We start from the raw sequence: 20,776 nt of genomic DNA, 5'->3' as shown, positions 1-20,776 counted from the left end.
CATCCCCACCCACATTCCTGATAGATATTATTATTGGATGCAAGGTCATAGTTATTCTTTCTAGTCTAACTCCATTTATTACCTTTGTCTTTTGCATCCATTCCTTCTCCATCCACTCAAGCTATTTGCCTTCCCCCCTCTACTACTATCACCTTTTACCACTTAATTATCAGCTTTTCATCAGTCTCTCTCTCTCTCTCTCTCTCTCTCTGTTTGTCACTCTCCCCTTGTGACTCACTTTCAATTAGGGTTTCCTCTTTAGGAGTGCTCCATCCTTTAACAAATCTGAGGCTTATACCTCTCGTTGGCTTAGGCTACTTTGTCGAGAGAGAGAAAAAGAGAACAGCTTCTCAAGGACCTCCAACAAGGGAAAAAGGTACTTCCCTTTTAGTTCATCTTATACCAAAGAAACCTACATCAAAAACAGGTAACAATCATGTTTGTTTGTTGCTTTCTTCTCTACTCTCCTTTTCTTTATGCATATATAGTTCTTTCTCTGTTTCTGTTTCTTTCAAGTAAAAGTAAAACGATGCTTTTTTAGGGCTTTTCCATTTTTATGGTTTTTTGATATGCAGTCATGAAATATTATCATGGCTTGTTGCAGAAACCAGATCCCTAGCTTTCTCGACTTATTTAATATTTTCAGGAGGAAATTATGACTTCCTACCACGTCATGCAGCTCAATTAATTCTTCAGCAGTAGAAATTAAGATTTATACAGATGAAGTGTTCTTTTCTCCGCAGTGTGTTTAAACATTAAACATGATGTTTCCTGAGATAAAGAAAAAATGTAGCAGAAAAAGAAAACAAATCCATAAACTTAAGGAGAAATTCAGAGCAACACTTTGTAGATAACATGCTTAAAATTAAGAATTCTTTACTGATTTTTTTGTCATGAACAGAAAAAGAAAAGGAAAAAGAGGAAAGAAGGAAAACACATCTTTTTCAGAAAAGGAAATAATAAGCAAGGATAAAGATAATCATATATAATATTATACTTGAAAGCCACAACGAATCCTTGAATTTATGCTAGCCAGCATATATAATCTAGTTGCATGTATGTATGTATGTAAAGGAAGAGCGTGGGAGTTAAGGGTTGGTTGTCTTGGGAGATTTAGGAGAGATGAATAAAAGGTATCACTAATGATATATAGGGCTAATACTATTCCAATTGTAAGTCCCCAGGAAAGCTTTTTCTGACTACTATAGTATCACTGATATATGCATTATTCTGCAGCCATAATAATGAAGATCCGAGAACAAAGAATAGTTAAATATATTAAGGCCTAATTAGAAAATAAAAAATAAAAAAGTGGAATATATATTAAGAGGTGCAACTGAACTTGCATCAGATCCAGTTTCATCTTTGATAATTAAGAAGTTTGAATCTAGAACTGCTTACAGAAGAACTTGTGGGATAGATATGAAGTTTGTTTAATTGGTTTCATCATGCCAATCTTTCTAGTGCAGGGAAAAATGGCATCATCCAGCTCTTACAACTCTCCATGTGCTGCCTGCAAGTTCTTGAGGAGGAAATGCATGCCAGGATGCATCTTTGCACCTTACTTTCCACCAGAAGAGCCTCAAAAGTTCGCAAACGTCCACAAAATCTTTGGAGCCAGCAACGTGACGAAGCTCCTCAACGAGCTTCTCCCTCACCAGAGGGAGGATGCAGTGAACTCCCTCGCCTATGAGGCAGAGGCACGCGTGAGGGACCCAGTTTATGGCTGTGTAGGAGCCATCTCATTCCTGCAGAGACAAGTCCAAAGGCTCCAAAAGGAGCTTGATGCTGCAAACGCTGATCTGCTACGCTATTCTTACACTGACATCACTCCAACCTCTCTTTCTGTGCCACCAGGACTTGCTTCATTTCACCAAGTACCCCAAAGGCAGTTTAGTGCAAGATTTGGTAACGAAGCAAGTGGGTTTTATCGCCACCAATCTGCTGCTACTGCTTTTTCCTTTCCTTATGCTCTTCCTTGGACTGATACCTCCTCGGAGGATATCAGTGAGGGAGCAGGAGCAGGAGGAGGTAATTTGTGAATTAAGTTTGCAGTATTAACCCTTCTAGGGTTTATGCTTTTGGAGGCGTGGCCTGCAATATTCTGATGGCGTGGTGTTATTATATGTATCTATTATGGACTATTGGCTAGCTGTGTAGCCTTAGTTGGACTCTTCTAGTTCTAGCTATGTGCATGACTCTAGCTCTCTACCGTGTCTCTTTAATTTTATTTGTTGCCTTTGATGACTTTGTATTGTTTAAAACTGTAGCCAGGGAGTTAGGTAGTCTTTTTCTTTAGACCCTAAAATAAGTTGGTAGAACATGCATAGTAATGTATGTGGCTACTAGACCTCTTATTGTGTATTGATGCAACTCTAGGCAGCATGTGCAATGTGAAGTTGAATTGACATGTTTCTCTCGGTCATAATGTTTATTTATGATTAAAAATAAGTAAGCAGTAACATTAGTTAGTTGTAAAGCCTAATAACTCTATGGTTTAGACTCTTGGTCCAACTCAGGCTATATATTCCTGCCTGTTTTTTCTAGTCTTATTTGTGGACCACCATTTTAATTATTTGTGTTTTTACATCTAATTAATAATTACCCGGTTTAATAGGTGATTCTAACCTAGATTCGAATTCTTAAACAACTATCGGTTGTGAGTTTACTTCACCAACCTCTAGGCCGTTGAATAGTTCACTTAAAATTATAATTTTCCTTGCCTTAGTAATTTCCCTAAGTATTAATAAAGTCAAGACTTTTGAGGGAATCGAGTTAATTACTTGCAATATATATATAATAAATGTTACAGCCACAGACACAAAGACAAGATATTAAGCTTCAGTTCAGCTATCATGTCGTGTTGTATGTAGTTTTCATGTAAAAAGTATGTCTTCCTGATCATAATCCAACACATCATCATGTTGCTAGCCAGCCATATATATCTTTTAGAATTTTGGAGAGATACATTGAGCATCGGGTATGGTGTTCGATGAACTCAACTAACAGGAAAAACGAGCAGTGTTTTTCTGAACTTGTGTCTCTGCTGTAATCTAAGCTAGTTTGAATTGTAGTTTTCATCATGTACTGAAAAAAAGGTGAGATGATGAATATCTCGGTCTAAAACATTTTCTTCCCGTGAGACTGAGGCTTAGCTCCATCCCCACTTTTCTTTAGTCATAAAATATCTGAAATAGTGAGCCACAGTCGCTGTCCTTGTTGGATCCAATACATAAAGTAACAGTAGTAGTTCATTCATCCTTAGGGTTTTCAGCTTTTCTTTCTCTCTCTCGCTCTCTATATCCTTCGAAGATATATGTACCCTGCAGGCTTGCCCTTCGAAACTGTTGCTATCAACAACCAACACCACCTCCAGACAATACTGTGAAACAGTATGAATGCGACCCCCTCTCCCTCTCTCTCATATACTGCAGCTACATTGACAACAACTTGCATGCATTCGAATTAATATAAATTATTTTATATGGTAACTGTATATATAGATATAAAAATGTTATGTAGATATAAAAATTGGAAAACATTAATAGCCTTCATACATCTTCATTGGATTGTTTTTATCTAGGCAAATGTTAGTTTGCAATTTGGCAGGTAAAATTCTGATCCGATCCTGGTAAGATCAGAATCCCAGAAGTTGCAGCATTAAAAAAATAAAATAAACTTAATCCGAGCAAAAAAAAATAGTTAGGCATATATAGGGTTAGGGTTTTTTATTTCCACTATCGATTCAGTTCCCTGAAGAAAAGCAACGAAACCTTTCATCCTACCAAGAAAGCTAGCGGGTCATTCATTTTATCCTATATACGTGTAATTATAAATATTCAAGTTGAAAGTAAGCCTAATTGTATAGTTTTTTCAAAGATAAGAAAAAAGAAAGAAAGAGTAGAACTTCAATTGAAATCATGAGAATTGAAACAACCCTTTGGATTATTTATTTCTCTCTCTCTAAATTATGAATAATATTCATGTGTTTTTGCAGTCTCAGTGGTAAGTACAGAGCTAAATGCTGAAAACATCTTCTGTTTCTCCCTTCAGTTATGTCAGTCACTTTATTTACACCCTCTCTCAGCACACAGCACACAGACACTGTTACACTCATTAAAATCAAGAAAAGTCAGAAGCCACCCTCCTCCTCCCCCCACCCTCTCTTGTGCTTGAAAGAAGAATATGAGGGACACGAGCGAGAGAGTCACATCCATATTAAGACCTCCAATTCATAACCTTCTCTTTCTTTTCTCACTCTATAATATATGACTATGACTGTAAGAGTCACCCTGACCCCGCTTTCCTCCTCGAGATCACCAAGGCCTTAACCTTTTCTTTCTTGGAATTTTTGATGAACCAAATCTAATCACTGATCAACTTTCACTCAGAATATCTCCCCCTTACACCGTCAAGTCCCTTTTAATGGGTATAAATAAGATTAGATTAATTATAGCATATTGGCGTTGGAACTAACAAAACTAAATAATAATTTCTGTGGCGAATAAATAACCAAAGGAAAATTAAGGGGTGTGATATATACACTGTTGTGGCTCAGAGAAAAAAGTGAGTATGGCTTTCTGAACTCGTTGTTTCTCTGAATGAATGCAATAGTTATAATTTCAGAATCCATCAAGCCCATCAATCTTCTTCACTCTCTGCACTAAGACGTGGAAAAGAAGCAAAGAGCAGGTGAAAATTGGCAGGGTGAGGTTATTAGAAAGGACAAGCATGTGGGAGGGGTCCTATCCCTATTTAAGCCCCCACAACAAATTCTTTATGTCCTCGTGCACCTAAGAAATGCCCACAATGGGTCCAGGGACTTGTATCTTTCGCGTTATGTGGTTTCTCTCTCTCACTCTCTCACTCTCTCACAGACCCAAACATGTACTAATGTACTTTCGTCATTCGTCACATTATGGTCAAGAGAGACAAACGAGTCTATTGTCACCCTAATAGTATCTACAGACAGTCGTTGAGACAAGTATACGTGCACATATGATGTGTCCATTTCAATTGTGTGTACCAAAAATATTCCAAGGTCTGAAAAGCATAACTCAAAACTGCTAATGAAATTGGTCATCATTCATAAGGTGACTGTGAGTCTTGATAGTAACTTATCATGACTGAGTTTTATTACACTTGTCATGTTCATTTTACCATCAATATTTGTCATTGCCAAGTTCTTCATGCCCTTGTAATTCATTTCAAATATATGTATGTGAAATCTATATGCGGCTTGATTAATGTCTACCTTCAAAGTAAAACTCCATTTCATTGAGAAGGCCTCCTTCACTTTTGCCCTGCTCTGTCTAAATTGTCAAGTGCAACATGTGTTATGCGTAAAACATATATAATTGTCCAAGTCATTGAAGCATCTATATATATATGAACATAAGTGTAAACAAATAAATCATCCTGGCAAAATGCATAATTAAGCTATGCAGATGTAAAGATCAAATAATATGAATCCTCTGCATATCGCCTTGTTTATATAAGAGGGCTGTTCATCATTGAAGTTTAACTTACCTCAATAATGTCGAAGATGGACAAAGTCCAACGGACATAATTAAAGTTATAAAATCCGGTCTCATTATTGATTCGGTTGAGATAATGAGTCAGTGGATCAATAGGTGGATCAGTAGTTGATCCGGTTTGACCCGATATATATATTAAAAAATTTAAAATAATACATGTATCTATTATATATAAATGTATAACTAACATTATTTGATTAAGAAAAATTCATTTATACTCAAAAATCTAAAATAATAATTGAAGTATTAAAGTTAATAACACAAGTTCACAAATAATAATTCAGTAACACAATTACACAAGTCCCAGATTTTTTTTTGGAATGTTTTAGAATTTTTTTTTTTTTACATGAAACGGGTTTTATAAACCGGTCTGAATCATCAGATTTATCTCAAATTAATTAGGTTTGGTCGGGTCATCCTGAAGTAAATATATGATCAATCCAATAATCAAACCAGTTAGATTATGTTATCGGATCCCAATTGAACTAATCCGACTAACTAGGTCGAACCAGATTTTTAAACTATCAACATAATATATTAGGTCATTCAAAAATAGAAAATCTTCTCAATCAGGAATAAATCTAGACTAAAATCAGGAATAAATCTAGACTAAAAAAAAAAAAGGAGGTCTATATAAGGAAATTGAGTAATTCTATCTACTAGCACATGGTATACACATTTAAATGACATGATAGTTGCTACTTGCTACTTGCTATTGCAATTATGAAACTTTTCCATCCTTAGGTTAATTGGAGCAATTATAAAGCTTTCTATAATGTTATGATTGCTAATGAAATTTATTAATTTAATTTACACAAACGTATCTAAGTTTTTTTGATTATTTTTATTTTAAAATGGCTGAAACTTGATTTAAGGAAATTCATATATGCCAATTATAATACCCGTTTGGTTACACTTTTTTGTTTGTTTGTAAAAATCACTTTTTTTTAATAAAAAAAAAATCTCTTTTAGAAGTTTTTCATACAATTGTTTCAATTTTTAAAAATAATCAGAAGTTTAAAGAAATCCAAAAATGATTAAAGTCAGAAACTATTATGAATAGTTTTTCATAAAAATAAATTGTTTTTAAAAAATGGCTTTTACGTGCTAAATAAACAAATTAGTTTATGTTTTTTTAATAAAACAAATCTCTAAAGCATAACTACTAGATTATTTTAAATCAAAATCATTTTTTAATTTGTAAGAAACTGATGCTTAATTTCTGATTTACTATAAATGAAAATGGAATACATTTATATTGTAGGAGGAGGGGGGACGCCGAGAGCATTCATATGGTACAGTTCTTATCAGTCACTTATTTAGTCAAACTATTTTTTTTCTTTTTCTCTGCCTCTAAGAATCAAACAGTCCTGCTTATATCATCAATGCAACCAGTCTTCCAATAATTTATAACAGAGCAATTAATCAGCATCTCTGTATGATGCACTTTTTCCCACTTTTGTATCAAGTCTTTATTAACCGGGAGGGTTTGTGCGGCTGAAATGGGAGAGTAGTTTGATAATAGTTGAAAGTGAAGGAAGGATTTGTGTGTGCAAAGAGAAGCTGTTGTTCAATCAAGGCATGACAACGGGGCAGTTAGGATATCTCTACTCCCCTTCACTAAGGTAAGGCACGTTCATATTAAAAGGGGTAGGTTTAAAATTTTTAAAACTCAATTTCATATCTATCAGACTTTATGATGAGGTCAGAAGAAACTCAACCGCCACAATTTTTTTTTGAAATTTTGATTTATTTATACATTTTAAAATAAATTATATATTAAGATATAATTATATTTTAATTTAAATGATATATAAAAATTAATAATAAAAAAATTAAGAATTATATTATAAGTTAACTCTATAATTTTAGCTTTATTATTTAATTATTATTATAATTTAAACTGTTTAACTTTTATAATGATAATGATTCATATTTACCATACTTGTTCTAGTTTTATGTTACATTTCACAAAACTACTTAAAAAACTAACTACTAACTGAAAGCTAAGAAATTAACTATTAACTTAGTTAAAAAGTTATCTTATTAAAAAATGATAAAAACTATTAAAAATTGTTTATTTAAACGTCAAATAATTTTTTTTAACTAATAAAAAAAACAGACAAAATTATAAATTTGGTCCCTCAATTTGTCTCTAATTTCGATTTTGATCTCCCTTTAAAATTATTGACAAATTTTATCCTCCTATTTTATTCATTCACGCAATATTGATCCCCAGTCCAAAATTGAATGTTGATGACTGTCACGTGTCACGTTCTTATTGGATGATGACTACCACGTGTTATTATCTGATTGGCCACTGACAACAACAATGCATTTCATCTTTCATGGAGTTGACATCCAATTAGATCATGACATGTGGCAGTCATCATCCAATTAGAACATGACACGTGACAGTAAACATTCATTTGTAACAGTCAACGTTTAATTCTCGACTAGGGAACCAAGATTGCGTGATTGGATAAAATAGGAGCACAAAATTAGTCAACAATTTTAAAGGGGACCAAAATTGAAATTGAAGATAACTAGCGAAATTAAAAATACAATTTTGCCAAAATAAAAAATAAAAAATAACTGAAATATGTTATCAAACTCACTCTTATATTCCACATTCTTGTGAGTGGTGTGATCACTGATTAATACACTTTTCCTGCCTTTTATAATTCTTGAGAGATTGATATTTAATATTTTTTTCATCTTGTTTTGGTGTTTCATGTGTGCATCGCCTTGATGCTTTATTAATGGGCTAATATGCTCTAATAAATTTTGGGCCGTTTGAAATATAAAAGCTATAACTATTAATTTCTAAATATTTTATCTGAAATGTAAAAAATTACATTCGTGAAACCAAACATCCATTATATTCTGACATAAGAAAAGGGTCATTTCAACGTGGCTTGCACTTGTTAAGGAAAACTTGGTTTGGACATATAGGTTCAAAATTATGAGCTTAAATTTTGCATCTGGGCTGGTACCAATAACTAAAGAATTAAGTGGATCAAAACACTCGACATTTATTATTCAAAAGTTGGGCCTACAGTCTCTTTATTTCTTATATAGTTTCCTCTCTGAACTTTTTTATACACGTGAATGCAGAAAAGAATATTCTCAGACTAAAAAAATAAATAGTTATAGCTTTTATATTAACATGTAAGTTTTCTAAAAAAATAAATATTAAATTTTAATTTATATAATTAGAATAAAAATAATTTATATATAAATTTACGTAATTTGTATCATTTACATATTAATTGATGTAATTGTGTTGAGTCATATAATTAGAGTAAAGATAATATGTATATTAAATCAATTTAAAAAATAATTTATATATTAATTAATGAAATTTAATTTTAAATTGGTAAAATAAAAATAAAAATATATAAATTATTCAAAATAAAAACATATAAAATAAATACTAAAAATATTTATATATTAAATATTTTTTTTAATTTATAAATTTTTATAATTGGAAAAAAATTAATAATTCTTTACTAACATACATAAAAAATAATATTTATAAAGTTAACTAAACAAAACAAATATTTTAGTGGTTTATTACTTTATTTTAAATAAAATGTTTTGAGTTCAATAATTATCAAGATTTTTTATTTTTTATTTTATTTATCTTTTTATCACATAAACATTATATCAATGGTCTACATTATTATTATGTCAACACTACTGCGTATCAAAGTCAAAGTCAATGTTTGATTTTAGATGATCAAATGGTGAAATATCTTAAAAATAAAAAAGATTAAATATCTCGATTTAAAAATAAGAAAACTAAAATTATGAATTTAAAATTATAAAAAAATCAAAATTAAAATTTAACCTATTATTTATTAATTATTAATTTTTATTAATGAAAGATTTGAGTCTAAGAGACATTTGTTTCATGGCATAATTTTGTATTCCCAAAAATCACATTCCTGCTAATATTTCGCCTAAGAATGTTATTCCCACATAAAGGTTTGGTTAGTATCCAGTAATTATATAAAAAAAATTGAAATTTAATTAATTAAAAAAGTATAAAAAAGAATATAGTAATATAGTGAGAATAATAGTTTTTATATCACGTACTCATTCTTTCACACGAGAATAGAATTTACTTGAAAATGAAAAAATAATATTCCTGCAAATATAACATATTCGAAAATAAATTCTCACCTTCGAATTCAGGAATATTGGAAGGAATTCCTAAAAAAAGGGGGGGAATATTAGAACAATATGACGTGAATCGAACACTAAGTCTTGGGTAAAAATACGGAAAGGCGAAACCACAAGCAGCACAAATTACTAACTAGTAACTACATAGTATATGTTTTAACCTCTGATTTGAAATGGATGAGGATGCATTGCATATACTTTTTTCATCAAAGGACGGTATAATGCGCTGAATTTGCATGCACCGATGGATGAGCAAAGTAGAATAACATTGTATCCATTAGTTCACTGTTCACACAACTTTCCCCCCACTATCAAACGACATCTACCTCTTCCCATGCAACCCTCCTCCCAAGTGTTGATCACCCTCTCCACGTGTCACCACCTTCCTCTTCTTTAAGTTCTCATCACCACCCCTCTCTCTCTCTCTCTCTCTCTTTTCATAATCCTTCCAATTCCAACGTTCTAGTCCACCCTAATAGTATTGTGGATTGTGATGCCAAGTGTTAGCCTTGTTGGTACGTAGTAAAACCAGTGTGTGTTATGCAATAGAGTTTAAATTCAATGCAATGCATTTGCTTTCCAATTTCTATTACTTTATATGTCAAGTGTACTACACTTCAATTTCAATTTTAGTTGAGATCAAGTTTTCACAAAATTATCAAAAACCTAAAATAATAGAGCTTGCATATATTTTATATGATAAACTTTATATCAAAGAGCAATTTATTACGGTTAAAGAATACACAACAAACTCATCATTGTTCACTTAAAATATTTGGTCGAATAACCAGACTAAAGTTTTATATATCTTCGAACTTCAAAATAAGTTTTAAATTATCCAATCAGCTGCCTCACCCATCATTGATTTTAAATCCATAGCGTGACACAGAAAATGTAGTCTTCTGTTGTGCTGATAACTACCATATGTTGTTAGGATGGTTTTGATTCTTTAGAACCGGTTAAGCATCCCATTTTTTAACCCCAAGGCCCGTATATATGTTAAGGAGAAAACAATATTCTTATATATGAATGGATCAGAGAATATTGCACGGCCGAATATTATATATGAACTATGACCTTTTATTTGTTATACATATACATCAGGGATAAATTTTTCATTTTCCTTGTTGTATGGCTGATAGTCTATCTATTAACTGTATAAAAGTTTCATCAGTATCCAGCATGCTAATTCTTACGTATTTTGGGCTAGCCCCAAAGTGTCTCCCACTTCTTGCTACAATTTTGTGTTCTCGAAGCAAGCTTTCGCAGTCCTCTATATCTCCTTCACACTTCAACCATATGAAAGCTGCAAGGTAGGTACAATATGATTAACAAAGGAATAAAAAATCACATCCATACATGGAGATGAGACAGTTTCTGAATCAAATTTGTTAATTTACCTGGTTGAGGCTCCGTCTCCTGACCAAAGAAGGTGCAGAATGCAGGAGAAAATTGTGGCAAAGTGAACAAATCACCGGCCTCAACTACTGCTCTCAGTTGCTTCCATCTTTGGGCCATTATGTTATAGCTGTGCGTGAAAAATGATTCCCCATCTTGGGAGTTTTCTTGTTCGCAGCTGTCAGACACTGCCTTTAAAACCTTGGCAGCTCTGAGTTGAGAATCCTTCGAGACACCGATTGTACTTATCTCTATGAATTTAGTCATTTTCTTTGCTACCTCTTTATCTTTGACAATAGCCCACCTACAAAGTATATGCAAAAACTTATAAGAAATTTATTATGCAATCAATCTATCACGTTTCAGCTAAGTTTTGATAAAATCTTATGCACTATGGTAAATTCAAGCATGTATCATGTTTTACTTCGTCATTAAACTGTTCAATTTCTAAGATGAGCATTATTGGATTAATGTTATCATAGTCAAAAGGCTTAAATGAAACATATTTTAATGATGCAATAACACACAAGATTGAAAAATGAGAGACATAAGATGGGTTGGATGGTTAAGGGAGAAGGGAAAGGTCATGGATTTGAATCCCTTTCTAACACACTAACATTTGCCATAAAAACAAAAAACATGATTGAAAAATTATGTAAGACTATATCAGATCTTTACATCTTAAATGAGTGGTGGAACTTATCATTGTCACCCTAATTTCCACCAGATCCTAATCATGCCCAAATGGCTATTCTTAATTATCTTCTTTTATGTTATTGAGTTAACTTATAAAAGGACTACTCCAGATGAACAATTGAGGCCGAAAAAGTATTGTTATTAACTTACCCTATGCGCATTCCTGCATGACCAGTGGTTTTTGAGACAGTGAAAAGAGTGAGATCATGATCTGAAGGGGATGATATTGGAGTGTATTGAGGCCAATAATAGGCAAGGTCATGAATGAATTGTCCCTGGCTTCGGTTGACCATTGCTTTCCTTCTATGTCCATCAGGGTTATTGGGAGAAGTAACAAGCTCAATATAAGGACCCTCTTTGTCAAAATTCTCTGCATCACCAGCCCATTTATAAAGTCCTGATTTCTGGTAATCTGCCATTGATGGGTAAGACTGCAAGTAATTCAATTCAGCATTAAACCATGAAGTGATCAAACTAAAAACAAGGTAAAAAAATTTCTTTTAATATAGAAGTAGTACACTCTTAGGATTCTCCGAGGAGTTTTGCTGTATCTTCCTAGCTGATAATTATCCTTATATTTAATAAAAGAAGTATAAACAAAAACAAAATGGAAGTATTTAAGTGAGATGTTAAAAACATGAAAATATTTAATATACTACCTTTATTGAATGTTTATAAAGATTGGTTAGGAAAATTTAGTTACTCTTCTGCAAGTGCATGTACAAAATCAGAAAGAATAATTTTGAATGGTGATAATCAATACATAATCATTCCCCTAATTATAAGTAAAAGAAATATTGAACGCTTTTATGTTGTCCCCAAATATTAAACGCATCTAAATTTGCCACTTGCCAGTCATATAAACCTTTTTTTATTAAAAATTCAGGGGGTGCAAAATTTTTAGGTACTTTATAGTTTATAGATTGCAAGAATGACCGTCATAGTTTGGATTCAAAATATCTTTGACAGTCTGGTAGCTAAATTTTACTCTCTTTCAGTTCAGCACATTTGACTGTTTACCACAAGTCTTCATGTGATCAGGTTCAGGCTCATGCGAGAGAGGGAAAGACATTGATGAAGACAAACAACGAGAAGGACCAAAAGTGGAGGCAGATTCGGTAATGAGCACATGAGAGAATTCCTTTAAAAGAAAACAACTTCAATAATGAAATACTAGTAAATTCTAAATCAAACACTTTTTCTTTTGTAAGACGCAAAATATCTCTTAGCCGAAAGTAAAAGATTGATTTCAGAAACTATTACGGAAATCTATTTAAGAAATTGATCTCTCTTATTTTATTCAATACAGACTGGCCTAGATATTAAATCTTTAAACACATATTTAAGCAACATAATTATTTACTTTTCTACTAACCAGTTGTAACCATACAATGTTAGTAATTCTCTCAAACCCTATATACTACCTATTCAAACAAAAGAAATACTTTTTAACCTTTTAAAAATATTAAATGCCGAGTCCTTTTTTATTACATATTATTACTTTGGTTAGTGAGCACATTAGAGAATTCCTTTAAAACAAAATAAAAAAGTTCAAGTGTAGAAATAGCATACTTTTGGATCATGCATGACTCACCGAATAATAGGGTGCGGCAGATACCACGCTGATTGGTTCAGCAGCATCAGGCGAGGACAGAGCATAAAGGGCAGCCAGAATTAGCTGAGAGGAACCTGTCCCAACAACAATATGGCGACCTTCTGTCACAGCGTTACCCACCACTTTGTGCAACCTCACTACTTCCCTTGCAAATTCGGTCTCTAAAAACCAGCAAATGTTTGAGCCATCAGAAAAATAACTCAAGGATTGCCATCCTGGAATTATGATTGTGGTCTTGTCACCCACTTGTCTCCAAAATCTTTCATATATTGTTGGGTCTCCACTGCATACCATCAACATTTAAATTCAATTAACATCTCTAATCTAGCTAAACAAAATGTCCAAATAGGAAACAGGTTCATCATTAATTATATTTAAAATTCATGGCTGTGAAGGGAAAAGAATAAAAAATATAAGAATTACTAACATTTTTCATTATTATATTATGCTCATCATCATTTTCTATTATTACAAATAAAGTTGGCATATGATTGCACCGTGTTTTGTTTTATTCCATCCAGCATGTAGCATGCTGTATCTGTGTCATTTCGTTCTTGTAAAGTGCCAAATATAATATAATCGACCCATGTAGATGTAGGGCATGATCTGATATCCGGAATCTGAAACAACGTGGTGCTATGAATGAATGGCCTAGAACAATCTTTACTTGGCCCTAGAAAAGTATATGTGGAAAATAAGCTGGGTAGATTGCGAAACGGTGAAAGTGAAAGCACAGTGGGGCAGGTAAGAAAAGAAAGGAGGAGTGATCGATGAACTCGTAGAAGAAACATCGTTGAGTTAATGGCTGCATGGATTATGGATGAGGTAAGGTATTGGAAAGGAAAAGAAAAGATAAGAGAAAAAAATGCTGGGTCCAAGGATCTATTGGATTAGAAAGAAGGATAGAAGATGGTAGATTATAGATTATAAATAGATAGATAGATAGATAGGTAGATGATTGCAATTTACATTTAACATCAGATCAATGGGCTGTGACATGGTATGCTAAGGTAAGGAAAGAAAAAATACGTTAGACATGGACTTCCATTTACATAGGGCCCACGAAGTAGTTGATCCAGACGACCCATATGGACACAGACACAGGGAAAAGAAAAAAGAAACACAGAAAAGAAGACACATATAAAAAGCATATAAACATTAACATTTGAGTGTTTCACAATTGGGGCGGCCAAAAGTTGTAAAGATCTCTCTCATCACAATTCACAACCCAAGGCGCACTTTCACTCATAGCAAAGGCCACCAAAAGGGTTTGCTGTGTGCGCATCAGGCACATGGCCCCCACCAACTGAATTCTTCTTCCAAGAACTATTATGTTATGCCAGTCCATAATATATTGCTATTCTATACCCTTCTTGTGCTCTTAAAAGCCTCGGTTACGATGCGTAGGCTTTTAGTAGTTTGAGGTCCACGACTACCTTGACCAACGTAATAATAATCATAATGTTGTTGGTCAAACAAAAATACTACTAGAACCTCCCATGGTGCTACGTTAGACTCCATATAGCACAGCACTAGTGTTGTGTCTAGTGCTGCAAAGACATTATCCGCACGAGGCTGTTTCTAGTATATTTAATTTGCTACAATTGTCAAAAACTGATTAATTATTATTTCCAAATCCTAGTCAAATTTGAGCAGTACTATAATCAATAAATAAATATTCTATAACAAATTAACTAGTTAAGATAAATAAAAAAAAAGGAAATGAGTGTGGTTTGTGTTTTACCTTATTTTAATTAATATATTTATCAGTGTTATAAAAAAATGTGTTATTTTGTTATTTATTTCTTGTTATTAACAGAAAACAATCAAAATATCATTTTTAATAAAAATAAATCCCCCCAACAAACTTCCGACCCTCCAACTCGGGAACAGAGAGATGACAAAACACAAACAATGGGTGCTATGCTCTGATCAGGGTCAATCTTCATAGCTGATCAAATCCCAACAAGTAGAGCAAATATGTTTTTTTTTTTAATAAAAAAAAGGCAAGTAGAGCAAACATGGGTGTTTATGAGTTAGAATAGTCTAAATTTAGAATAAAACTATTTTTTAAAAATCTAGAATAAAACTAAATTTGAATCAATCGTATTTAATGAGATTGATTTAGTTTAGATTTTGAAAATTATGACTAATTCAAATTACATCAATCTGATTAAAATTATATTGATTTAGCTCAGATTATCAAATTATAATAAAAATAATTTTTTTATATTTTTATCTCTATTTATTAGTAGTATATGTTTATAATATTTTAACTTTATATCAATGGTTTAATACATGTGAGAGACTGACCTTTTACTAGCCTCGATTCCCCTTGTGCAATATTGTTTTTATTATAAAATTCAAATCTTGAAATTAAAATTAAAAATTTAAAAATTGTTGTGTTAGAAATATAAAATATTTATACTTTTAAATAATAAAAAGTAAAAAATGTATTAAATATAAAATATATTCAAATATTTTTTATTAATTAAATAACAATATATTTATAGTTAAATTTAATGACTGTACTGCATTTATGATACATTCTAATTCAAACTAAACTGAATATACAAACATTCTTATTTATTTATTTTTGTAATAAATTCATTGGACCGGAGCATTGTTCTTAAATGCAACTTAAATGGAAAGGTGTTTCCTTAATAAAATATTTTCTTTAGTTATTTATATATATGTCACTGACATTTTTATAAAAATAAAAAAATCATTTAGAGTAAAGACTATGACTAGTCCCTGTCTTTCCCAGGAACTAGAGCAGGAAGCAAAGCACAGACTCACGACGTAAGCAATCGGGCACTGTGAGAAACAGAAACAGAATCGGAAAATCTCTCTCTCACACCCACAAAAGAAGACGAAAACCAAGACTTTTAAATTTTAATCATAAAATAAAATAAAATGGAAGACTATTTATCTCTATTTAGAGTATTAAGAAATATTTTTAAGTTTTCAATACTGAACTTAATATTTTTTAGCCGAAGATTTTGCTGAAGAAGAACAAAAGAAAAAGGAAAAACCAGTGACATCACCCTAATCTTAATTCTCAATGCTTTTGTTTTGTCACCGGGAAATTAACTCATCCTCTCCCTCCAAAAAGAAAAGATGTTTACTGTGAATGTGAAGATCAAAAGGAATTCTCAAAAGGGTATTAATGCAAAAAAATCTTAAAAAGTTGCTTTGCGCACCCAAACAACACTTAAATTAGCTACCTTAATGCAGACATTTCGACATGACCAAGGAAACAAAAAAAAAAAAACAACATTAATCATAGGTTGCACTTACTGGTCCAAGTTGATCACTGTTTCCCTTCCTCCTGGATGATCTGCACGAGTAGAATTAACGAGAGACGAAGTAGAGGACATGGCCAAACGTGATTTGTGGATAAGATGCCCCTCTCTATCAGAATCTGCATCTGCCATCATTTTTTTGTTCAAACAAAACCCTTTGCTTCCTTTTTCACTCTCATAATACACAGTCCTCAGAATCAAACTCACATTCAAAGCAATTGATAGCACCAGGAAGTGCCTCAGAGAAAGCAAAGGTGGAACTGCAAGTTTAGCCATCTTCCAACAAAAACACAAAAGCACTAGAAATCTGAAATCAAAACAAGACAGAACACACAAGTTGTGAGATAAAGATAACACCTTGGAGTGAACAGGGTCTGGTCTATATTTATATTGTTTCTGAAACAACTCACTCTCTGATAAACTATGGTTACTCACCCTCTGATAAACTATGGTTGCAATAAAGAGCTCTTGCGACAAGTGTTCGGTAGAGATGTTAAAAGATAACGGTTCGGGGCGGTGATGCTGATGAAATCCCGAACCAAAACCGTTATTCCTCTGAATGGTAATTTAAAGGAATCGGTTGTGAAACGGAAAAAGTTTGAATTAATTAGAAAGCCTGAAATTCAGAACAAGTGTGAAAGAGGGAGCCTTAGAATTTGAATCCAGTCTTCAAAATCTTCTGAAACTTTTTGCGGAATTTGGTGGACATAAGTGGCAATGGACAAAGAAGATAATATTAAAGAAAGCATGGCGGAATCAAAGTAAGGAATAAAAGTCACTTCATAATAATACATTTCCTAAAAATTAAATGAGGAGGGTTGTGGTACGAGGGAAGGGGAATGGTTGTGAAGTGAGAATGAATGGTAGAAGAGAGTTTATGAGACAGTAGTGTAGTATTATTTATCACAGTAATAAAAAAATCCTGAGTTGGATTTACCAGGAAATTCACAGCTTTCCGATGCTGGTTCTTGAAAACAGTAAATCTATACTTGCCATGAATTGACTGTGTGGTACTACTGCTATCACAGGAAAAAAATATTATTTGACTTGAGTAGTAGTGAGAAGGTATATAAAAAAGGATCCTCCTTCGAAACTTCTCTTACTTAGGCTTCTCCATCAGTTTTTTTGGACCCTTGGATGGATCTCGAGGTTGAGAAAAAAATACTTCTCTCTCTTAATAAACTCATCATTGTAAAACAGATGCATTGTTAGTTTGCTTACGATGAATTCTTATTTTTTTTATATAAAAATGTTGATTTGTTTTTCTAAGATTGTGAAAGTCTTGTTTTATTGTTTTTGGAAGAGAAAAAGCTTGATTACGTGCCAAACTCAACGAAGAAGATGGGGGCTTTTGGGGGATAATTTTTTTTTTCCCAAAATCACATGATAATCATGTGATCACAAAAACAAACGGAACTAACTATGGTTGGGGAAGAGGGGGTGAAAAAGTTAGGAGATTTTGTGTAAGATGAAAAAAATAATAAAAAATCGGATGTATGTGTAATTAGAGTAAACAATTAACAAAATTAAATATACATATAAATATAAATGAAGGCAATATGATTAAGATTTTTTTGGTTAGTGACAAGAATAGTGTGTAAAGTGAACCATAAAGAAAAGAAGAAATTGAGTAATGTTAAGAATGTCATATTGAAATACATAGTGAGAAAAGTAAGATGCTCATGATTGTATATTTTAATTTATAATTTATAATATGTGAGTAAATAAGTTTGGAAAAACTTATAAAAATAATAAGACAATTTCTAAAGTTTATTTGATCTTTTTTAAATATATCATTATTTATCATCTATTTTAATCCCTCCATCCCAAAATAACTATAGTTTTAGCATTTGAAAAAAATTTCAAATTAACTTAGTTATCACGTTGAAATATTTAAATATCTATTTCAATTTTGTCCTATAACAAATAATGGTATCTTGAAATACTTAATAATATATTTATTGAAAGAAAGAGAGAAAATAATGATATTTTAATAAAATTATTTTATAATAATTCTCTTGGAATATTTTTTTTGTGTGAAAAAATCTTAAACATCAATCATTTTAAGACGAAAGAAATAATATAAAATAAATTTGACTGTAGTCAAGTATCATTGTTTTTTGTATGGTGTGAGCTCACCATTTTTTTTTTCCATCTACTCTCTTGCTTTCTTTTTTCTTCACTAGCCCAACACCTAGATTATAAAAGAGAGCTTATGTGTATTTTTTTATTTTTTTTTTGGTGAATGGACGGGGCAAAACACCCATCAACGACCAATTAAACTCACAAGGGAAAAAAATTGCATTTACATTAGCCATAAATGCTACAAGAATTAAAGGAACAACACGATCAAAAACTTGTGAAGGCTAAGAGATAGACATCCCATAGCTAGCTAGTTTATCTGCAACTTGATTCGATTCTCTCAAGATATGAGCCCACTCCAATTGTCCTCCTACTTAATTAAAGGAAAGAATACTTTGCACCAAGCTAAAACATGTGTGGGACAAAGCACAACCATTAATCAGTAATGTAATCACAATTTGAGAATCAGACTCGATCAAGAACCTCTCGTGCCCACGATTCCACGCTATACCAATCCCAATATAGATTGCCCATAACTAAGCATGTAACACCGAGCAAAAGCCAATATTTGCAGCAAAGGCAAAAATGACAGCACCACTAAAGCAACAACTTTTTTCGCATATTGAGGCATCACAGTTCAGTTTGACTTAGCCATGAGGGGGCGAATTCCAACGAACCCCACCTTTATGCTTCACTATCCTTCCAGGACTATTGAACTTCATAGACTGCTTCAAGATTTCGTGAACAACCTCTACTTTAGCCAAAATATGTTTGACCCTATCAGAAGGATGGGAAATAAGCCCTTCAAAAATGGATTGGTTCCTATTTTGCCAAATGATATCAATAGAAATACCGAAAATAAGACACCAGCTTCTCCCTTTTACTAAATTTGTACCCTTGATATTCTGCAACATCCACGCGTTGGTATCTTTGTGAAAAAATTCCTTATGCTTGGACGCCGGAAAAAGAAAATACCAAACAACCTTGCTAGTTAGGCAAAATCGAAAAATATGATCAATATTTTCATAAATCCCCTTACACCTCAAGCAAGTTGCATCCATGTTCAAGTGCCTAGCAAGCCTCTGATCATTCGTTAAAAGTGCATTAGAGGCCATTTTCCACCGTAAAACCTGAGTTCTCTTCGGACCTTCCCAATGCTAGATAGCCAAAAACAACAAACTAGGCAAGACAAGAATGTTATAATTAATATTGTCATAAGCAAAACCAATAGAGAAATTGCCATAAGTATACCCTAGCTAGGACAACGTGTCAGCCCCCCTTTGCTCATTAGGGGGAGGGACAACTGTGATAGTATTCAGAACATCTCTGTGGAAAAAAGGAATTCAACAATTGGAAATTTCAATCTCCATCATCATTGTGTAAATTTGAAACAATTTTAAGAGCTAACTTACCGGGATAACACTTTGAAGAACATTAGTGAGCTTACCAATAGCAAACATTCTTATAACTATTAATTATGAGTATATTTTAGGGTTAAATTATATGAGAATTTGTATTTTTTTTTTCTTCATGATTCTTCTTCTTTGAGCAAATAATTATTAATTTACATCATTTAAGTTTTTGTGCAGAGAATATTGAAACTGATGAAATTATGATGTTTTGTGAGTAAAATAAAGAAAAAAAAAACAGGATAATTACAAAAAGCATGACTAATTCAGAAAATCAGGATAATTAAGAAAAAATAGAACTAATTAAGGAAAACATGTTAATTAAGAAAAATAGGACTAATTAAGAAAATTAGACTAATTAAAAAAAACATACTAATTCAGGAAACTAAAAGCGAGCTTAGCAAGAGAAGCTCGGTTAGCACTAAGCTAATATGCATCTATAAAAGAAGAAGAAAGGAGAAGAAAAACACACACAAGAATTTCAAGAAAATACAATTCCTTATAGAAGACAAAGAGTACTAGAAGAAGAAGAAACAAGCATTGAGA

The 20,776-nt window shown here is 32.3% G+C and overlaps 2 protein-coding genes across 6 annotated transcripts; one reads left to right on the top strand and one right to left on the bottom strand.

The window, feature by feature from the left end:
- On the top strand, nt 1-2,414 carry LBD21 (LBD domain-containing transcription factor). Of its 4 annotated transcripts, none has more exons than XM_006579518.2 (2): nt 1-376; nt 1,470-2,414. In XM_006579518.2, exon 2 carries the CDS (start codon nt 1,476-1,478, stop codon nt 2,040-2,042), a length of 567 nt encoding a protein of 188 aa, XP_006579581.1. In that variant the 5' UTR covers nt 1-376; nt 1,470-1,475; the 3' UTR covers nt 2,043-2,414. The 4 variants fall into 4 exon arrangements, with proteins under 4 accessions (XP_006579581.1, XP_006579580.1, XP_006579579.1 ...); XM_006579517.2 differs by having other exon boundaries at nt 1,465-2,414; XM_006579516.2 differs by having other exon boundaries at nt 1-427.
- An 8,341-nt stretch (nt 2,415-10,755) lies between these two features.
- LOC100777098 (tryptophan aminotransferase-related protein 2) lies at nt 10,756-17,849 on the bottom strand. Of its 2 annotated transcripts, XM_026128638.2 has the most exons (7): nt 17,677-17,849; nt 17,175-17,355; nt 16,735-17,046; nt 13,414-13,717; nt 11,970-12,250; nt 11,126-11,427; nt 10,756-11,031 (listed from the first exon to the last, which is right to left on the bottom strand). In XM_026128638.2, exons 3-7 carry the CDS (start codon nt 17,013-17,015, stop codon nt 10,841-10,843), a joined length of 1,359 nt encoding a protein of 452 aa, XP_025984423.1. In that variant the 5' UTR covers nt 17,016-17,046; nt 17,175-17,355; nt 17,677-17,849; the 3' UTR covers nt 10,756-10,840. The 2 variants fall into 2 exon arrangements, with proteins under 2 accessions (XP_025984423.1, XP_003525516.1); XM_003525468.5 differs by lacking the exon at nt 17,677-17,849 and having other exon boundaries at nt 17,175-17,630.
- Nucleotides 17,850-20,776: the final 2,927 nt, after the last annotated feature.

The sequence above is a fragment of the Glycine max genome, chromosome 5, assembly GCF_000004515.6.
Source record: "Glycine max cultivar Williams 82 chromosome 5, Glycine_max_v4.0, whole genome shotgun sequence".
NCBI lineage: Eukaryota > Viridiplantae > Streptophyta > Magnoliopsida > Fabales > Fabaceae > Glycine > Glycine max.
The sequence above is the reverse complement of the archived record's forward strand: the minus strand, read 5'-3'. Positions and strand labels throughout refer to the sequence as shown.